This window comes from Anas platyrhynchos, chromosome 2 (assembly GCF_047663525.1).
Source record: "Anas platyrhynchos isolate ZD024472 breed Pekin duck chromosome 2, IASCAAS_PekinDuck_T2T, whole genome shotgun sequence".
NCBI classification, from domain to species: Eukaryota; Metazoa; Chordata; class Aves; order Anseriformes; family Anatidae; genus Anas; species Anas platyrhynchos.
Genome location: NC_092588.1, coordinates 75,732,598 through 75,753,702, shown reverse-complemented (window position 1 = coordinate 75,753,702; position 21,105 = coordinate 75,732,598). Strand labels below are relative to the sequence as shown.

General features: G+C 37.7%; 1 protein-coding gene across 11 annotated transcripts in view; it reads left to right on the top strand.

The window, feature by feature from the left end:
* CTNND2 (catenin delta 2) overlaps nucleotides 1–21,105 on the top strand; it is a 644,010-nt gene that overhangs the window by 600,744 nt on the left and 22,161 nt on the right. For 8 of the 11 annotated variants that reach the window (XR_011807715.1, XM_072034965.1, XM_072034964.1 and 5 more), the window contains 3 exons: nucleotides 3,109–3,319; nucleotides 6,669–6,753; nucleotides 12,762–12,887. Coding sequence is in view for 9 of the 11 variants with exons in the window: in XM_072034965.1 (XP_071891066.1) it covers nucleotides 3,109–3,319; nucleotides 6,669–6,753; nucleotides 12,762–12,887 (422 nt within the window). In the remaining 2 variants the exon portion in view is untranslated. The remainder of the gene's footprint in view (nucleotides 1–3,108; nucleotides 3,320–6,668; nucleotides 6,754–12,761; nucleotides 12,888–21,105) is intronic. The other 3 variants (XR_011807716.1, XM_072034970.1, XM_072034968.1) reach the window with 1 other exon arrangement.

Here is a 21,105-nt window from a genome sequence, read left to right as displayed (position 1 = left end):
GTTGCACAGTAATTTATTAATTAACTAGATCTATGGTGTTAGAAAACACACTTGAAATGCAACAAGTTACTGTGGAATATTTTCTACAGTGTAAAGTCCTTAACTTTCACGATGTAACTGTATTAGAGCAAAGGTGCTGCTTTTTCAATATAAGTTCAGAGGCTTTGAATTAAATTTAATTAATTACATGTTTTGTATGGCTAAGGCATATTTTTTTTTTGTCTCATACATTTTCAAACAGTTAACAGTTACACTTGTTAATAGATTTTAAGACCATGTGAACAGTGCCTTTATAGATTGACCTTAAAGCCACTTCCCTGACCTTCTGTCTGTTTTACCACCATTTTCTGGTGAGTGTATGGAAGGACAGTTTGAGCAGTGATTCCTGTTCTTGAAGTCAGTTGCTTTACCTGGACATGCGAGCAGCTCTGTTGGAGGTGGAAACACTAGAGCTGCTCAGAATAAGGGATGCTGTAGTGTCCCACTGTCACACATTAACTACAGAAAGCCTGGTCTGCTGGTTTGATGTAGCTAATACTGATTTGGTTTTCTCAGGGCAAAGTTAATTGTGTGCATGGCAGAAATATTAGAGCTGTTGAGCAGTAACACGTCCAGAATGCTTATACCATGTTTGATTGTTTACTTTAGATTTCCTACTGAGTTTTTCCTGACAGCTCCAAAGCCTTCATTTATTGTAAGGAGAAGTTTGTGTGTCTAGGCATGTGTACAGGTATGAATGTTGCTGTCTGGGATACAAGCCCAGTTCCATGGAGAAATCTTCTTGCAGCAACCATCCTGCTTTTCTTATACCCAGTGCTAAGGGACACAGTTGTTGGCTGCTAAGGGGATTACCATGGAGTTCTGCCAGGGGACTCAGGCTGCAATACTCCTGCACTTTACAGGAGAAAGGAAGATGGGTCTCTTCTGGGAAGGTATAACTGTGTAAAGCAGGGAGTCTCACTGATGTAATGGCCGGGGGTAGACACTGCATTTAAAAGAGTAACAGCTACAATAAGTCATAGCTTTGGTTTGTTGTTGAGTTGTGGGGTTTTTGAATGTTTATTTGGTTTTGTTTGTTTATTTTTGTATGCAAGCTTGATTTAATATATGTTGCAGACTGAAGTAATCACCAAGAGCAATAAACAACTATTAATGTATTCATGCTACATACAACAAACAGATGCAGATGTAAATAGCATTACAGGCTGTTCTTGAACGGTATTTCTTATATTTGTAGGGCAAAAAAAGAATTGCAGTTTGCTCAAACAAACTATTCCTGAAAGAGAAATTGGTGTTAACACCTGTACTGCATCTGATACTAACATAGTATTCCTAAAAAGCTAATAGTGCAAACGACTGATTAAGTACTAAATGCAAAGAAATAAAAATATCTGAGAACAAGATTTGTATCTGAATTGCAGCACACTCACTGGTAAGATTCAAATCCCACTGCACACATTTTGTTGGTGATGTTATGATTTTATAATGCTTCTGCATGATATAAAGCGAGTAGTTTCTAAGATCTCACATTACCACAGAAATCAACTTGATAGCCTCTAAGTTTAACATTACAGTACAAGGATTTTGGTTTTCATCTCTACTATGAATATCGTTTGAAATAACTAGCTATATTTCTTCTACAGCAGGCAAAATTGTGAGAAAATAAAAATATTATAGTATTTGACAGGTAAAAGATGTGATTTACCTCTTACCTCTGTTTTCAAATATGGACACACAATGGAATTCATGACTTCAGAATTAAGATTTTTAATAAGTACTCATATATACTAATTTATCAGAACTTTTTAAAGTTATCCAAAAAATCTGATTAAATTATCATATTATATACAATAAACATACCTGATTATGTCGTTCATAAAACATGATGTAGATTAGATTACTAATTACATTTATTTTTCCCAATTTTCCTGTCTTTTCCATCCTGAATGATGTACTCTTATGATGATTGCTATATGCAAATTCCTAACACAGCTGCACTGAAGGTGACTCAGAGATGTTTCACTGACCTCAGATGCAACTTCATCAGGCTCTCACCCTCTCTGTTCTTGTCTTCAACATGATGAAAGACTGAGTTGCCATTTTCCCACAACAGTAACATCCTGGTACTGCATGAGGCACCTCATAAAGCTGTGCTGTAACGATCTGCTGCCAGCGCCAACCCTGCCCTACCTTCATTTATCCATTCAAATAAATCCTCAGAAGCTTCTCATCTGTCATTTTCACAAGCACTATATGACTTTCAGGTGCAATTTTAAGAAAATAATCTTTGTTCATTTAAACATGAAGAAGTTGGAGTAATCAGCAGTATTTCTTTTCTGTGTCTTCAGTTTAGCATGACCATCTTAAAAATGCATTGCTCCTTTCATTGTGGAAGATTTTAAGTTCTGGAAGCTAGTGTCACATAAAATAGCTCCTTACTAAATATCAGACAGGAATATATGTCAGGAAGGCACCCTTTGTGATCAGTACCATGCATGCAACTAAGGACGTGTGGAAAACCAGTGTCATCTCTGCACTGTGGTTGGTGCAGTGTGGCATTGTATAACTGGTAAAGTCATAGGAACACCAATAAACATAGTTAAATTGCTGCACATAGTACAGAAATGACCTTATACAGTGAAACTGGCCCTTCAGAGAAGGCTTCTTCTCAAACAACAATTTCATTGGCTTTGTATTCACTGTAGCATTTTTAAGAACTGATGCACATTTTATGTATAATTAGTTGTGTGATGAGTGCTGTGGTGGGAGATGAGGACTTGACAAGCTCTGTAAGTTACGGTGTTCAGGTTGTCTTTATACATATACTTAGCCTTTATTATCGTTGTTTCATTCTCATAAGGACATGATGTAGCCCATATCTGAAGTCTCCAACTCATGCAATATGGAAATATTAACAGAGGCCATAAGGTATGAAATGCTTTAACATGCAATTGTAAAAATGTGGCTTGCTCCAAAACAGTATCAGTAGCCAATTAGATTACATGCAATGATGAAAATGGTGCTAATACAGTCTTGCATGTTTTCCCTGTACCGTCACACTTTTTTACTGTATCTACTGAATTCTCCCTTCGTTTTCTTTCAACAAAGGCAAGTATGCCATGAGGGATCTGGTCCACCGACTGCCAGGCGCTAACAACAGCAACAGCTCAGCAAGCAAGGCCATGTCTGATGACACCGTTACTGCCATTTGCTGCACTCTGCATGAAGTCATCACTAAAAACATGGAGAATGCCAAGGCCTTACGAGACGCAGGCGGCATTGAGAAACTGGTTGGCATATCTAAGAGTAAAGGAGACAAGTATGTTTTGCAAATTGTCTTGCACCTTTTCTAACATCTCCAGTAGTTCTAACTAGTCCTTAATGTGTTTGCCTCCTCTGTGCAATCGTGAGTTGAATACTTTAGTTTCATCAAAAATCATGTACCCAGTGTGATGGGTGACAAAAAACAACGACAACAGCAAAAGTCTCTGCTGTGGTTTATTTTTGATGTACCATCAGCAGGTATGTGCAGTGTAAGGAGGACTAATTATCTCTAGTAACTGCTACCTCAAAGCACTCCCAGAAGATCCTGCTAAATATTAGGGACCAGAGCTGTCAAACTGTGCTCTGCAGAAGGGATGACATGCAGGTAGAGGGATCCTGTGAAAGGAAGGGACATCACCATAGTTCTCTTACTGCTCCTCTTGCTCTGGGCATGAAGACTGTATAGTCACTGTCCCTCTTCACAGCATCCTTTTCCCAGCCACCACCGGCTTGCTGGTTGGGTGGGCTGTAGTAGAAAAATAGGTCCATGGATTTTGTCAACACCTTGCTTCTGAGAGAGCATTAGGATAACTGCAGGCTACTTGGCGAGGCACCAAAACATGCAAAGTCTTACACGACTGTGACATTGTCAGAGCAGCTATGGTTTCATCTTGTCTGTTTTCCTATGTACGCACTCTTCATGAAGATTTCACTCTTTATCCTTCTTTTGCCTAAAACAGATAGCCTGGTTCTCATATTTGTCAACCCGCAGAAGTATAGTGCAATGGGACTATGGCAGTTTGAAAACAAAAAGCCTTCACTGTAGTGTACAAAACCTCCCATCAGTCCAGTCCACCTGCTCGAAGCTGTCATCACACAGCCTACTGCAGCATCAGAGCTCTAAAAGAGCCCCACAAAGCCAGGCCACAACCTGAAGGAAAGATTTAAGCACCCTACATTTGGTATGAGAACTTATGCTCGCCTATGTGATCAGAGCATTGCCAATATAATCACATTTCTTTTCCTCTATTGTCACTCTTTCTTTTCATACCAAATTCATTACTGAAACATTCTCACATGCTAATTGTAAAGGGTAAAAAGCAGTAGCGTAACAAAGTATTTGATTCAAGTTGTGGGAGCTTCCCATGCTCTGCTAATCTATTTACATTTGCATTATTTATTATTACTATATCTATTTAGATTTTTGATTTATTTTTGACAGATCAAGTGTATAGATTGCAAGCAGGTTCATACCCATTTCTCTTAAGTTGAATGTGTCTCTCCTCAAAATAATACATTTGTCTACTTGTTCATTATCTGGTATAGATTATTAATACCTGTTGAGTCTGGGATTTTCAAAGTATCATGGGCAGTTTTAGGAGGATCTAATGGTATAGTTCTCTGTTAAGTATCACTCATACCTTTGAAATACATGTCTGTGTTGACTGAAAGCCCAGGTAGTTTTGAATAATTCTCAAATGCCCTCCAAAATTGTGATATTTATCCCTCATTTAAAGTACTTTGAGTTGCATTATTACTGTTACATGTTACACAGTTACAGAACAAGAAAGCCTGTCAACTCACAGCTATAATCATGCTCATCTTAAGTGAAAGTTTCATTTTTTCAGCTTTCAGAAATGTTTGGTATTTTGCACCATTGCTTTAGTTTGCTTTCTTACAGGTAACTCATTGTTTAAAAAACAGAATTGCTAGTTGTTGGACTGGTAGCAAATTCTGGTATCCTCAGTTTAATACAGTAAAACACTTCAGCATGGATTTTTCTTGTCTAGGATGAAGCACCTGTACCTGCAAGTGCAGGATACTGGTCTGGCCATGCATCCTGGTGGCACTGTAGGACACAAATGTACAAGTGCCAGAAGTGCTGGACTGGCCCCACTAGCCTTTGGAATATACCCAGGGCTTTAGTATACTCCCAGCATGAGACAGCATGAGCAGACCGGTGTTCATAAGGTCATATTGGCCAAACTCAGGTCTTCACCTAGCTCCTGTTTCTCCTCAGTACTTGCAGTATGGTTGGCACATTTATTTTCCTGGCTACTCCATGCTACCAGCACCCCACTAGCCAGTACAGCTGGGAGTATAATAAAAACAATTATGCTTGAAAGTGTTTATCAAATTCCTATTTATTCACCAATTACCCATCTATTGCTGTACTGTGGGTGGGAAATGGGGCGGGGGGGAAATCCACCAAATAAGCATTGTGTTACCAGCTTTACTGTCAGCCTCCCATTGTCCCTTCTCAAGGGTCACAGTGCACCAGAGCCTCACCCTTAAGAAGGCTTGCTGCCCAAACCAGTAACAAATGCTGCAGGTTTTCAGGTTTTCTCTTTGGTTTTGCAGTCCTTTTACCTTTTCTGAGGAAAATATGAATCTCCTCAACGTCAGCCCCAAACCCCATCAATCTTCACTTCAGAATTTGGCCTTTGCAAGGTTTTCTGGCTGCCTTATATGTCGTACTGGTACAGCAAGAGAGCTTAAGTACACAGTGTATGCTCCCTGCATGGGCTGTGTTATCCTCCTGGTCCCCTTCTTTGCAACCCTTCTTCACTAAGCTGAGTACACTCAAATGTTGCTGTTGTTTCCTTTTTTTTTTTTTTTTTAAATTACACATCCCAAGAGGAGTATATGACTCTAATGACTCTAACTGATTCAAACAGTAGCTTAGAGCCTCTTTCAAAACCTTTTTGAAGAGAAAGTTTGCATGAAGTTATGCATGGTTTTTAACATGACATACATTAGATTTCCCTCATGAATAGCATGGTGTGTGCAAGATACAAGTCCTAACTGGGAATCCTGATGAAATTTGCCATAACTTTTTATAAACAGTTGCATTTCTGCATCTTGACTGCTCTGCAGCTTCAAACGCGGTGCTCATCGCCCATCTAGTGTTTTTTCTGGCCGCTGCTGAGAGATGCTTAATGCTTTGGGCACACTGTCATGACCTAAGTTTGGCCATTTATAGAAGAAAAAAACCTTGGCTCTAAATTCTTCTCCTCTATACCAAAATTGTAACCAGGACATCTTAGATGTACATAATGCCAGTTGGTTCCTCAACAGTTTTCACGTTGCTACCTCTCCCATTCCTCTAATTATGCTCTCAGCATGAATCCTTGTTCTCAGTGTGCTGATCAACACACATTTTCCTCCTCACTGAATAATTAGTACGGTAGAAATAATGCATATTGTCCTTGCTTAAAAACACATTGCTCTCCAAGATGCCAACATAAGATCTTAGGGTACATTGATAACACAACTTTAATTGTGGGTTTAAATCCATAGCAATGCACTTGAAAATTTGGATAAATGGAGTCTGGCACTTAACAGTCTCTTTCTCACCCTTTCTCTCTCTCTCTCTCTTTCTTTTTAATATATGTATGTAACAGGCATTCGCCAAAAGTGGTGAAAGCAGCATCTCAGGTCCTCAATAGTATGTGGCAGTACAGAGACCTGAGAAGTCTCTACAAGAAGGTAAGGCTTGGGTTTGTTTTTTTTCCAGACTTGTCATCTTTCATGTGGTTACCTGAATCTGGGGGCTGAGAGACTTTAGACCAAAACTTTTATATGAACTGGAAATTCACCTAGAGTTTAAAATTCCAGAGACTTGGAGATGTGTTTTTTTTCCCCTGTTTTTAATTTTAACATAGAAATGCCTTTAAAAAAATGTGTGGTGGTGAAAAGAGGCTGAGAATTTGATTTTCTAAAGAATTCATGCAGAAAATGCTGGATCCGGCAGCTCTGGAGAGTGAAGTCCTCTGCATGCTGAACAACCCTGTGCAAGCTCTCCTGCTGTATCTTTCCTTGTTACACCTCCCCACAGTGCCCTGAGGAGGTTACCAGATTTCCAGCCCTTCGGCTCCCAAATTTCCTCATGAGATTGCCAACAAGAGTATCTGAAGGAGTGGTGCTTAGGTACTTATGGAGCTTGACTGAATCTTGGTGGCTTCATCACTTCCAATCAACTGGTAGACAGTAGCACCATATACTTAGTTTTCAGACAGCCTTTAGAGAGTACCATATGATTCCCACCAGCCCGCTAACTTCTTAAAAATGGATTGCAATGCTGGTGATGATCCTTTGAAACAATTTCTTGTAGTTTTTTTTTGTTTGTTTGTTTTTTTAAGTGTCTGCTTAGTAAGTGACAAAAGTATGGTTACAGTGTGACTATACTGACAGTGCAACTATCATACTGAAGACTTAGTTCTCAAATGTCTTCTGACTATGTGGATTTTCACACCTGATCTAACTGATACATGTAATCTCAGCAAAGAGAGATAAGGCTTCATCTGGAAGAAAAGTTCAGGTCCTGGTTAAGACTCAGATTAAGTGAGGGAAGGTTCACAGAGGTGTAGTCCACGCTGTGTATGTTTTGCACAAGGAAATCACTTAGCTATGTGAAATTTATGCACCAAATCTCAAACTGGCTGATGCTGATCTTCTGCTTGAAATGCTGTTTGTCTACATGCCTCATCTCTGACTTGTGTCAGTCTGGGGAGCACGAAAGACAGTTACTGAGTCACTCCCACTGTTCACTTCCATTAGTTTCAGTCACCCTTGGTGCCCCAGGGATACCATATGTGATGGCATTTCAAGTAATGACTGGTACTCAGTTGTCCCATTGAGAGGTGGAAGTAAACATGAGCTAAAGTAGGCTTTTCTTGAGGTAAAGCAGTCACACACTTGAGGTGTGCATAGCCTGACTTCTGGGCATGTGGGTGGCTGCATTGTAGGGGATGAACTTTACCACACCATAATCTCTTAGAGGTTTGTATGATGTCTGGCTCATTTTTTGCCTTCTGGCTTTATGTGTATGCTGGGTATGTAAAAGCAATTTCGGGGGTTGCTCCATGCATGAGGTAATCTATATGCTGTATGGCCTTAGAGTATACTGCTACCTGAAGGACATTCTGTTGGCTGCCAATGCGAATTTGCCAAGTAATGTACTTATATGCCAGGCATGCTTGGGTACTAAATACCTTGCATGCTTAAAAGAACATTTTCTGAGGCCATAAGTATAAACTTGTGGTGTGGAAAATAGGGTAGGCTAGCCTTTGAGGTAGGTTACAGGATATTCTTAGCATAAATTCCGACTGTATATACTTTCAGGAAGTAATTTAAAAATCACTGGATTAGCTATTTTCTATAGACTTAACAAAATCTTGAAGTTCAGTCTCTGCAATATTCCTATATGTTAATAAGTCCTTACATATGCTGTCAAGCATTATATAAATAGTTTCTTGTATTCAAAGTGTTCAGATAGTTAATTTAAGATTCTTCTGTTTGTTGAAAGATGTGCTAATCTTTACAAAGTCATAATATTTATTAAATTTGCCTATAGTAGGCCAATTGTTTTGCTGGATGTCTGTGTGTCATGACTGTTGGGAAAATAGTGTTTTTGTAACTGGAAAATTACAAAAGTTTACATTGTACTAGGAATCAGCTAGTTATGCAATATAAGCACAGCTGGTCAACAGAATCTTTATTTTGTCCTACTAAAATACTTACGCTAGTAAAAATGAGTGACAATACAGCTGGCAGTATATGATCAGCACTTTGCCATATCTTGCACAGCCTTTCTGAAGTGCAGGAAAATCCCAGTGCCTAATCATCAGCAATTTCTTCCTATGTGTTGAAGTATCTATACAATTACTTTCAAAGAATTGGTGGCATAGAGAGGCACAATTTAGTACTGTGATAGAAGCAAATTACAACTATCACATCGCATGTAAGAAAAAGCAACAGCACTTACTGTATTGTTTGAGAAACAGTGTAGCCAAGTAGTTTGAATTGTGGTATGTTTTTGAGCTATATGTTTACAGTAGAGTAAATTAGGAGAGGTAGAGAGAATAAGAGCATTATCTTTTGTATTAATGGGGAAAGAAGATGATATATGTTTACTGTTAATACAGTAGTAGTTGATAGATTTAGTCCAACTATATGACTGCATCAGTAAAAACATCAAAACACCAAGCCCCACCCCATTGTGGGTAAGCAGCTTCTACCAAGATGACATTGTATGCCTGTATGGTGAAATCTAAATTGAGCAGCCACTAAGGAAGCTGTCAAGTTCGGCTGTTGCATACAAAATAGACAAAATTGACAGATTTCAGGGTGCCAGCTTCAGTTATATTGCTGAAAAGCATACTTGTGTGCACAGATTTTATTGTGCTGCTCGGTGTCTGACCAAATTGCCTGTTTCTCTGGGCAATTCAAAGCCAAAAACTGCAAAACTTGCAGCAACTGCAGTGACTCAATTAACTTTATTGACCAAATCAAACAATATGCCCTGTCTCAAGGTGCTAGTGTATTTGGCTCAGAATACAAAGAATATCTTTAGAGAAGATACTCTAGATTTTTTACCCTGAAAAATGCAAAACTCTTCCACAAATCAGTGAGACAGAAGGCATAGAATATTAAAACTGGTAAACCAAGTTAAGCAAGGGATTTAAGTGTTTCTGGAAAGAGTTTCAGGCTAGCTCCTATGCTGTGTTTGAACAGAAAGGCAGTGCAGGTGGACAGACAAACCCTGCCAGTAACACAGCTTCTATCGTCGAGAGCTCAGAGATCTGGCACCCAGGAACTGCAGTGGGCTGATCCTGCACTCAGTGAAAGCAATGAGAAGCCCCTATTCATTTCCTAGGAGATTTCCTAAGGCCTCAAAAGCAAGATCTGGAACTTTTGCAGCTAACTGAACTTCCCTGGGGAGACAGCTTAACTAGTCTGCAGCACCCATTGTGTTCTGGGCTTCCCAAGATTTTGTAAAACAAGGACTGAAGGTGTGTGGGTTGCTTTTGTTCAGCTGTTTGCCGGATCAGGAACATCGTGTCCATTTATTAATTGCTAATGTAAGAGGAGTTGCACTTCTCTTTAAACTGTGGTCTTCTCTTCTCAAATAGCTCTTTGTTCACTAAAAAGCTTGCTCAGGTGGAAGCTGTAGCTTTTCTGGCTCAGGAGAGTGATGGGTAGATTTCCCACAGCTGGAGCTGCGGTCTCAGTTTCTACTAGGAAAGCTCTAAGTCACCATAACTTAAGCACTGTGTTTGCAGAGCTGTGTCATGCTGACAGCTTCTATCCAGTGCACTAAGATTTCCAGTTAATACCTATGAATTGGCTTTAATGGGACGCATAGACTTATTAGGCTGGGCTGGCACGGAGAAGATACAGAAGGTAAATAGTCAGCATTCAGATCTGTGAGAGAGGACGCAGTGTTCACCATCCAGCGTAGGCTTGTGCTTTGGGAAAAAAAGAGAGTATCACTCTCTAGTATAGTTAATTTGGCACTAACCTAAGACAGTCCAAAAAGAAAAAGTTGTAAAAAGCGTAAGTGTTTTCAGTCCTGAAAAGACAGAACAAGAGGAAGCAATGAATTCAGTCTTGAAGTGAAGGAGGTGCCAGATGTCTCGCAGGTGCTTCATCATGGTGGAGTTCTCAAGAAATAGTTTAGTTTGCTGAGCAGCAGCTGAAATAGAAATCTAAACTGAAAACTTCCCATGTAGAGGAAAGTATGGTTCAATCCCAAGTAAGCAGTATTTAGATGATTCAGTGTGGTTAATTTCTAAATACCACAAAAGCTTAGCAAGTAACAAAGAAGTGATCATTGCAGATTTTCATCAGTAGATGAAATATTTTCTTCCAAAGAGTGACTTTAATGTCATGTCATTTTCAAACTTTGTTCTCTACAAGCAAGACTTAACATTTTCCTAATTGATCATTTATTTTATCTGTGTCTGTTTTTAGGGGTCCATCCCTTAACATTTAAAATCTGGTTTTCAAAAGTTCTTAATAGTCACACAGCCCACAGCTAGAGAGTGGATCAGTGGCTCAGCACTTAATTTAAGACAGGTGGGGTAGCTGTCCAGCTTGTTCCTGTGCTTGAGATGCATGGGACACTCCTCTTCTTGAATTATCTGGGCAGCCTGTACTGTCAGTGAGAGAAGTAAGCACAGCTTAGTCTCCAGAGAGAGGTCCTGAACCGCTTATGGCTGGCCACCCAAGCAAGGCAAAAGGAGCTAGTGGGTGATTCTTTAAAGGCACCTATTTCCAAGTGAGGAACACCAGACCTTGCTCCAATCTTTAGTGTGCTTAGCTGGCTGAAGATGTGGGGATGCCCGGAAAACCCAGATGTGACTATAGAAGAGCAGATTTCCCTTAGCTGCGGACGGTAGACTATTTATCTCAATATTCAAGAAAATAACCAACTATTCTTAAACACAGATAGCTTGTTAAATTGCATGAGGAAATTTGAGCAAAAGGGTTGTGCAAAAAGGGAAACTAAATGAGTTTAACATGAAAGAAGATTTATTAGCCTAAAACAAGCTTCAATTAGCATTAAATGTGTGTAATATTAAAAAGCTGAAGGAACTGTCAGGAAGAATATGTTTTCTATTAATTGGTTTGCTTTGCCTAACCACTTAGGCTTGAACAAAATATCTGTTTACATTCTTTCATTATATTTACATTTACTCTGTCTTCCAAAATTTAAGCAGAGATCACAAAGACTTTGTAGGAATGATTTTTCTTTTCCATTTATTATCATAGGTTTCTGTTCTGCATGGAATAATAGAAATGCTTGTCCTATTCAGCTACTATATGAAAAAAATACATCCAATTACTTGAAACTAGGAGGCTGTTAAAGGTGGTTGTCCTTCAGTGTGTACTATGCCATTTACAGCAGGAAGAGTATTGTGATAGGCATTTAATGAAGTCAGAGTAATCACTCTGAAGATGGCCTTGTCTGTCATTGGCTGGAAAAGATATTTAGAATTGCCTGAAGCCTTAAAAGCTGTTAAGCCAGTCCAGATCTAGAAGACACTCTTTTCATGTGACTTTCAGAATAATAAACGGATGACTCTGTGAGAAGGTCCTTTATTGCTAAATGTTCCATGAAAATTGCCAGCAATAAACTTCAAAACTCTAGGCAAGGGGTTTTAAAAACTAAAGTCCTTTATTAAAATACACCTATTCACCCTTTAAAAGTATTAATTGCATCATGCTATCTTGTAGACTTGGAACACTTCATTTAGATTTTCTTCTGGCAAGGTTATCACCAGTCAGACATCCCCACAAAAGATGCTGTCTTTAGGCAAAATTTGTCTGGTGAAAAGGTCTGTGCAGAACTTAAACCCGACATTAAGGTCTAAATTTCAAATCCAGAACATCAAAGTTCCTCAAAAGAGTGGCTTGACGTGAAGGAACTAACTGTTCATGTTCTCAAATTGTTCATGTGCATATGTATTTTCCTGTACTGATCTTTCAGTGGGACTTAATGTATTTCTATAAAATCAAGAAGGCCTTTTCCAGATGAATGTATCATCCTTTTAGAGGAAGGGTGGATTAACTTAAGGTAAATCCCCGCACACGCAATATAAAACTGGATTATCTTTACAGAGAAGGCATTGTCTAGAGCCCATTTTTATATTAACTATGAAATGCAAGTACCTGTTTAATAAATGATTGACTGATTGATTGATTTATGGCAGTGGGCGGCCCCAAGCTTCACTGTGGCTGAGGACAGAGGATTTTCACCAACCCACCACTCTGGGTCATGGCACGCTCAGCATACTCTCTCCCAGAGCCGAGAAACCAGAATCTATTCCCCAACCCAGGTATTCCGGCTGTCAGCTGACCAGTGTTGAATTGTTATGTTTAATGCATACTGAGATTTGTACCCAAAAGAGTTCTACAGACGATGTTCGAATCAAAAGTAGAAAAACCTACTAGAGAATACATTTTAAAATTATACATTTTAATATAATGAACTCTGTAGTTTCTAGACTGAAAGCTGCTCACTTCACTGAAGGAGCAATCTGATTCATTTCAGCAGTGTGTCTAAGGTAGGCAGAGTTTTGCTTTCAGGACAACATATACCAGAGTGGAACAAGTGGAGTCCATTCAGTTTCCTTTCAGTCATCCAATCATTTATGTGACTAATTTTTTGATTGTCAGAACCTTTCAAACAGAAAGGCAGATATTGATAACCACTGTGTTGCAATAGCAGATCAAATTTATCAAAAACTTTTCTTTTTCTTTTTTTTTTTTTTCTGGTACAATGGCATCTTTAAGAGAAAAGCGATAGCTAGGTATTTCAGTAAGAGGATTCTAGGTGAACTAGCATAGCTACTGGGAAATCAGTGTATCCAGTAGCCAATGAAATTCTGAAAGTACTAATTTTCAAATTCTCTGTTAATAAAGAAAAAGGAAGAGTTCCTTCAGCCTAAAGTGCAATGAGAATTAGCATAACTGGGCATTTTTAGTAGAGGCATTATGTAAGTTAGATACTAAAATTCCATTTCCTTAACCCAGTATAGCCTTTTCTCTTTCTCCTATTATTTTCTTGCATGAAGTATGACTGTGTGGCATTACTTCAAGAACAGAATAGTTATACATATGTGTGACATTTAAGTAAATCTATGTAGAAACCTATGTATATATATGTATATATTACTTCTAATAAAATATTTAGAGAAAATAGGAATTTGCATGTTTTTGCTGGTAACACAGGACACAGTGGTTATGCTATTTCTTTCGGTTTATTTTTCCTCTACTAAATTTACCTGGAAGAGAGAAGACATCAGAGGAGATCTCGTTGTAATACCTCAGGCATAAATATCTATCAAGGTTAGGGTAAATCCTTTAATCTCTATGTTACAGGAATACGATTTTTTAAAATGCCCAGCATTTCATCATGGTGTGTGACATCCCTTTATTATGTTGATCAGGAATTAAGCAAATTCCTAAATTGATATTAAATAAAGGAAATGTGAAACATTCATGTGGAATTAACTTATTCACGCATTTTAAAAGCATCATCTGACTAATTCTGGGAAATACGGACCCTATAAATAATATAGCAAAAGAAATTATAGTCTTTAAATACATATTTCCTATTTCAGTCTGTCTTACGTAAAAAGATGTTACTTTTAAATGAACATTTTAAATGTGGCTTTTTATCAAATGACAATTTAGTTAAATAATTATGAAATTGTCATTGGTTTGAATACCAGAGAAAAATTGGTATTACTGATTTTTGTGTTTGTGATTTGAATTATTATTAATTCTACATTTCATTCTGTATATTAGTTTCCAATGTTCATGTAATGTAGTTTTGCCCTTCCCAACACATGTGCAAATATGAAGTATTTCTTCATTAAAGTGAAGATGCATTTCCTGTTTCTCAGACAATAAGAAGTAGTAGCTGCAGGCCAAAGAATTACCTGTTAATCTTTTCAGTCTCTCTTAGAGACAAAAGACACTTTAGTGGAATGGTATGTTAGTCTGGAATTTTCTTTTCCTTTTTAGCTTGATACTATTTTTTTTTCACCAGGATTAGAACTAGGCTGCATCACGACACCTTATAAACTTAACGTTTGACTTAACTCCTCTTTTGATTGCATATGCCTTCCCAGGGATTGATTTTCTAAGAGTCATTCAAAACTGTCAAGTAAATTTTAGCATTTGTGTATTTTTCATTGCTGATTTCCTGCTTAAGTAATATATCATTTGCCTCTACAATAGCAGTTTACAAAATTTCTAAAATTTAGCAAGATTGTTCAGTCTAAAGGGGAAATTGTTCAGATAAATTGAGCTGAGCTATACAAGTAAAAACTTCGGAATATGCAAAAGTATTCACTTGTAAAAATGGTATATAAACTGTTCTTGTATTAGGGAAAAAAAAAAAGAGAAAAAAAGGTGATTCTCAGCATCTAGAATAACAGAAATATAGTAAGTCTTTTCACCTAGCTGTTCTATCATGATATGGCAAATTTTTAAGAACAGTTTAGAAAAAAAGATGGCATGTATGTAGCTGAAGTATTATAAGATGTGAAGTCAAACTGAATATTATTCAGATTTTATTTTAATGCCAAGAATTGTCATTTCACTTATGCAGTCAAGCAGATAATTTTGATTTTGATAATATCTGATTTTCCTGACTTAGCCAACACATCAAGTAATATTTTTCTGAGTTCTTTTTACCCCTTTGGAATTCTTAACAATACCAGAAAAAAAAGAGAAGGGACTGCTATTACACTGTTACAAAGTTTTTTTGTATTTTGCATGGCCTAAAGTTACTGTTACCTTTGACAATATATGAAATGCCCCATTTATTAGTATATAGATAAAGAGTACTGTGACTAGGACAAAGCTCAGCATTAGATGAATAACAAAAGGGAAACGTACTCTAGCCTAGTTCTGTGCTGAATTCTACTTCCAGCCTTTACATACGTACAAAGAGGGCAAAAAGTCTTTCAGAATCCAAAATGCTAACAGTATTACATATATGATGATGACAACACATGATGGAGTATCAAAACTTGTGTTTCTATTTCAGTCTTTAGAGGTATATATTTTCAAATGTCTTATGCTCCTGAATTCCATCATATTTACTATATAATAGACTTCATTTATTTTTATAATTTTGTATTTGTTAAATTCTCTGTGATATTCCTCTCAAATGTTTGTTTCCAATGCATTATCATGTACCATTGCTTTAGTCATGTTTCACTTATTGCAGTATTTGTTTCTTTGTAAAGCATTTTACATTTACTACTGTATTTTAAATGTTAGCAATGAGATACAGTCTATACTCAATTGAAGATTCAATACCGATGATAGTATTTTCATGAAAACCATCCTGCGTAGCTAAAGCCAAACTTTGCCTGTCCTTACATTATTTTGGTAGAAGCTCTTTTACTGAATGGTATTCAGAAAAATCAAATGTGATTACAAAGATCAGTTAAAGCAAAGTTAATCATCCCACTCCTTGCAACTACACATATATCTGTGCAACTACATATCTGATATGTGCTGGTAAATATCTGTATGTGCATATATCTGTGTACTTGAACGTGTGTACATGTATGTAAAATGTACTCACAACACAGCTTGGACTTAGAAGATGCTGCCTTTAAGCCCTTAAGCATGATGTTTGAACAGAGAGACTGGGAATTCCTAAAAGAATAAACCTTGATGGTTTGAGCTGTGAACTTAGAAAATACCTGCAGCTGTGCTTGACTGTGGCTTTTCCCAAGAGGGCCTTAAAGGCACGTTAGTGCTTTCCTTTAACATTAGCATTGTAACAAGCAGTAATTCAAAAAGCAGATTCAGAAGTGGCTGTACTAAATTATCAGTAAGAGGTGTGTAGAAGCTGACAGCATTCTCATCCCAAACCTGCTGATCTCAAGAGGTGCTAAACAAATAAGGAAAGAATCAAAGTTTTTCCAAACCATTCACTAGATTGAACCATACATGTATGTGATGCCAAAGCATTCTCAGCACTGATAGTGTATTTCTTGGTAAGCTTTAGCTGACTTTTGTGGGAACCACTAGGCATTTTTCACTTGAAAACCCAATTCCATTTTTAGATGACTAAGTATAGATTTTAAAGACAGAAATTTAAACTTATGGTTGTGTAAAGTCTGTCTCTCTAAGGTACTCCACCTTTTGAACTTTGCTGAAGTAAAGAACATTTAAAATGCAACCCAGGAGTGAGTATGTTTGACTTAGAGCCTTCTTTCTGAAGGGAATTATATAACTGAAGTTTCTTAAATATCCTCAGGTAAGGGAGTCTGAAGAGGTATGCAGAAGTGGAAGGTCACAGCTACAGAATTTTTCCCCTCAAAAGCACAGTTTCTCAGAATAAGACTAGGTTTTAATACTTGAATACAAAACAAGAAAATTATATGCATATCCATTTGGACTGGGAACATTCCCGCTCCACTTAAATAATGTATTAAAATTTTAAATATATATTTAAATAATACCAGTTAGTGGCAAACAAAACTAAGCTCAGTTCGGATGTTCAATACTGGAAAGTCCTTTATGTAGATAAAAACATTGTCTTGTAATGATATATGCTAGGGTAAACCATTTTTATTCATGTCAATCTTTATCCCAAAAACTCACTCAAGGAACACTTCTACCTTTCACAGTTAAATATCATCCTTAATTTACTTAATTTAGTCAATTTTTGCATAGCTAGGTTCAGACAGAGATAAAAGCACATGCATGCAATTATGGGCAATAAATTCAGTTTTTCCTAGAAAACTTGAACCAATACATCAGAGGGCTGCTTATAGTTTTGCAAAGGAATCAAATCAGCAGAGCTTTTCCTGATAATGGAATATGCAAGCACAGGAGAGGGGATGGAAATTAAATTGCATTCATTATTACGGTTCTCAAAGCGTATTTTCTTTTCATAGGTAAACAGTCAATCTGTGATGGTATGACACATAGCACTGGTCATCTTTTGCTGGTGCTCCTGTGTGATGCTGTACTTATGCTATCAAAATCCTAGTTCTTATGGGTTCTGTAAGAGATTAAAAGTGTTTGTTTAATGTGGCTAGAACATGTAAATTCAATCAGAGTTTGATGAAATATTAAGCTCAGAGTTTGATGAAATATTAAGCTGGTAGGTTGATATCCTATTCTCAATTCTCTTATTTTATGACCTAATAATGGGTGGTGAAAAAATAGCTGGAAGTCCTTCCTGTTTGTTTCCTCATATCTTCCTAAAACGGCTAACAGGATACCAAAATGACGAAAACATGTCTGCCAGTTCAGACTCTGAGAAAGAACCCTTGTATTTTGAAAGGTGTCTCTTTTCTAGTACCCATGTTTTGTTCTGAGCTGTTTTACTTTATTTACTAGCTGATATAGTTCATCTTGATAAAAGAGCTATAGCTTCTTCTTCCCACAAGAAGGAGAAATGAAAAGTCTCACTGACAGTTTCTAAATGGTTTTTATTACTTGCAGTTTTACAAAGTGCTTATAAAGTTGTGTTTCCTCCACAGATCTACAGGCTTTGGTGCGATAGTATATTCCGATTTGATGTAAAACTAAAGGTCTTATTTACTTAACTGAAAACTCTTAGTGGTATTTCAGTAAAAAAGAATATGCAGGTCTCTTTCTTAATGTCTGTGTATGTTCGTTAACTGCATGTTTGAAGATGAATGGCCTTAAAACTGAGGCAGCTTAATAACAATCACTCAGATCTCTAACTCTCTAATTTAAGCATATTTTTGCAAGATCTTTTGAATGGAAACCAAGGACATCAGGGGTTTATCTAGTGATTTTATCTGAAGGGGCACCGATTCCTTGTTTTTCAGACAGCTACACTTTTGAACAAAGTGATCCCCAGTGCTGCTCCTTAGGAGGCACAAAACCCTAAGGGGTCTTGGTCACAATCATTGTAGGTAATCCTACCATTTTCATAAGAACCAGCTGTGCAAATTTTGTTCTGATGATGATTTTATCATGGTTTTTGTTCACAGGTGTAACAGGAAGGTTGTATTTGGTTGATCTATGATTTGATACATACAAAATAAGTAAGGTGTGTTGGATGTTTTTTTGGTTGGATTGTCCCTGGCAAAACCTAGAGATTTCATTTATAGGGCATAAGCATGTTAAGAGAGCTTAACATTACTGGGATTAAAATAACAAAACAAGTCAAAAATTATTGTAAACACTTTCTTGGACAGTTTTCTTTGTGCATACGAGATAGAAGCAAAACCAGTTCTTTGTGATTTTTATAATTTAAATTGTAGCTTACATGCCTGATGCAGGGCAAAATAGAAAAGGAGCAGAAGTTCTAGCTGAAGGGCCAGATACTGCATCATTTCCTGTGAAATATATTTGAATAATTTTATTTCTGTATAAGAGGCAAAGTGATACTTTGAAAAATGAATTTATTTCATTTTATTGCAGTGTTTTGAAAGGTTTATTATTTGGCTGCATATAAGCTGAGCGAAATGAATAATGAACTCTGCTGTATCTGAAATCTTGTCCTTGATGCTTTGCCTCACATACAATTCCCTTTTCTTACAGCTATTTTATTCATCAGATTAGGTCTTGTCATCTTTGCAACTCACAAAACAGGAAATCAATAATTAATTATGGATAGGTAAAGCAATGCCTCAGTGACTTCCTGAACCCCCCAGAGCTGTGCTGTATAAAACAACCAGGGATAGTTATCTAGCTGTTTTTCACTTGGCTAGATTTGGCAAGCAATTAACATATCTCTCCCTTATTATTTGGCTCTCCACTGCTAAAATCAAGGGATGAGATCTAACGTTACGGTAGGAGATGTGATTAGAAGATGATAATGCTATCAACAAAACATTTGGGAAAAAAAATAAACTGGACGAGGCTATCTGAGGTACTTTAAAAGAAAAAATGGGTGGTGCTCTCCAAAGTACCTCAGGCTTTCCGATGACAAGTGAAAATCAGGGAGAGAAAATGTTGTAGATGAGTTTGGTGTGGAAGGCTGACAATTGGGGAAAAATGGCTCTGCTTGCAGGGCCGCTGAGGTGGCAGCTGGGGGGTTTGTGTCTCGTGTAGCAAAGGAGTCTAACTGCTGATTGTGAAAATGGCACTTTAAAGACCCTACAGAAAACTTAATAATCCTCATTCAGCACCAGGCAGTTCTGTTGTGGTAAATGATTGTCTGGCTGGGAGCTTTTTTAGCCTCGTGCTGCCCTGAATGGATATTCCTCTTACAACTTCATAAGAAATTGAAGTTTCTCTGTGTCTGCAATGCAGATGTTGTCATGTATAAGTAAAATACATTTGTACATTTAAATTTGGAGTAAAAAGGAAAGAAATCCTGAGGTCGAGCCCACTGCATATGGTAAGAGGGGACTGCTGTGGTGTGCATCCTAAGCACAGCCACACAGACCTGGCCAGGGAGTCCCTCAGTGAGTAGGCATCGAGGGCTGAAAGCCACCAGGAGGAGTGGCCGATCTGCTGGCAGCTCTGCCACCCAGCTGACTTGCTCCTTCACCTCCCCGCTCAGCCACCCTTGCTCTTCGCGTTCACTCAAGGGATTGCACGGCTCCTGCAATGCCCTCAGCGGGATCCCTGCCCTCTCCTCTCAGTTACACTGGGACAAGGGAGGGTTGGGAGGCCTTCATCCCAAGCTCATGCTCAGGTGTCCTCCTCCCAGCATAACATGTCGTCAGCGAGTCAGCATAGCACCATCATCAGAAGGCATGGAAAGCAAACTCTATTGTCCTTTGACCACTTCCACTTACTACGACTACATAGTACAAGTGGTTGTACTGTGAGCAACTTTATCCAAATAATTATAATATTGTTAGCTCCACCAAACCTGTGTAGTATCTCTGTTTTAAGTAACTTTCTGGCTTTCATAAGCTGTGTTATTAAGACTATATACACAAATACTAAAACCCTCAAATTAATGTAAGCTTGGATAATCCATGTCTTTATTTCATGTATTTGTGGATTTTGAGGGCATGGCTCATAACTATTTGGGAGAGGAGGGGAAACAGGAGAACTAGAGTCAGCAGTCCTATGTCTATTGAAGTTAGTGAAATTACTCCAGATTTCCACCTGCAGGCTTAATGCAGAATTAGTTTGAAGGATTTAACTCAGAAGCATGCAACTAGTGTGTAAACTGGGACAATGCCAGGATCTTCCAGGCACAATCCCTACCCCTCTGTTCAACAACATATCTTATGTTGTTATCTTATATCATCTTAACATGTCTTGAGTTCCCATTTTGGAAGTAAAAGATGAAACCCTTGGAGTATAAATGTCAAATTCCTCTTTATAAGTGTTTGTAACTTAGCTGATGGCATTAATAAATAAATAAATAAATAATCAAAGAAATAGATTAATTCAGAATACATTATGAAGCAGATCAGTGGCCAGGAATTCCCTACTGTTTTTTAGTTTTCCCTGAAGAAAAAAAAGCACAAGTAAATCTAGAAAGGACAATCTCAATAATTGTGTACTGGTAGTAGGAATTGGCATTGTAAATTTAAACCCCCAAATTGAACACCTTTATTTTTTAACATATATGGTCTA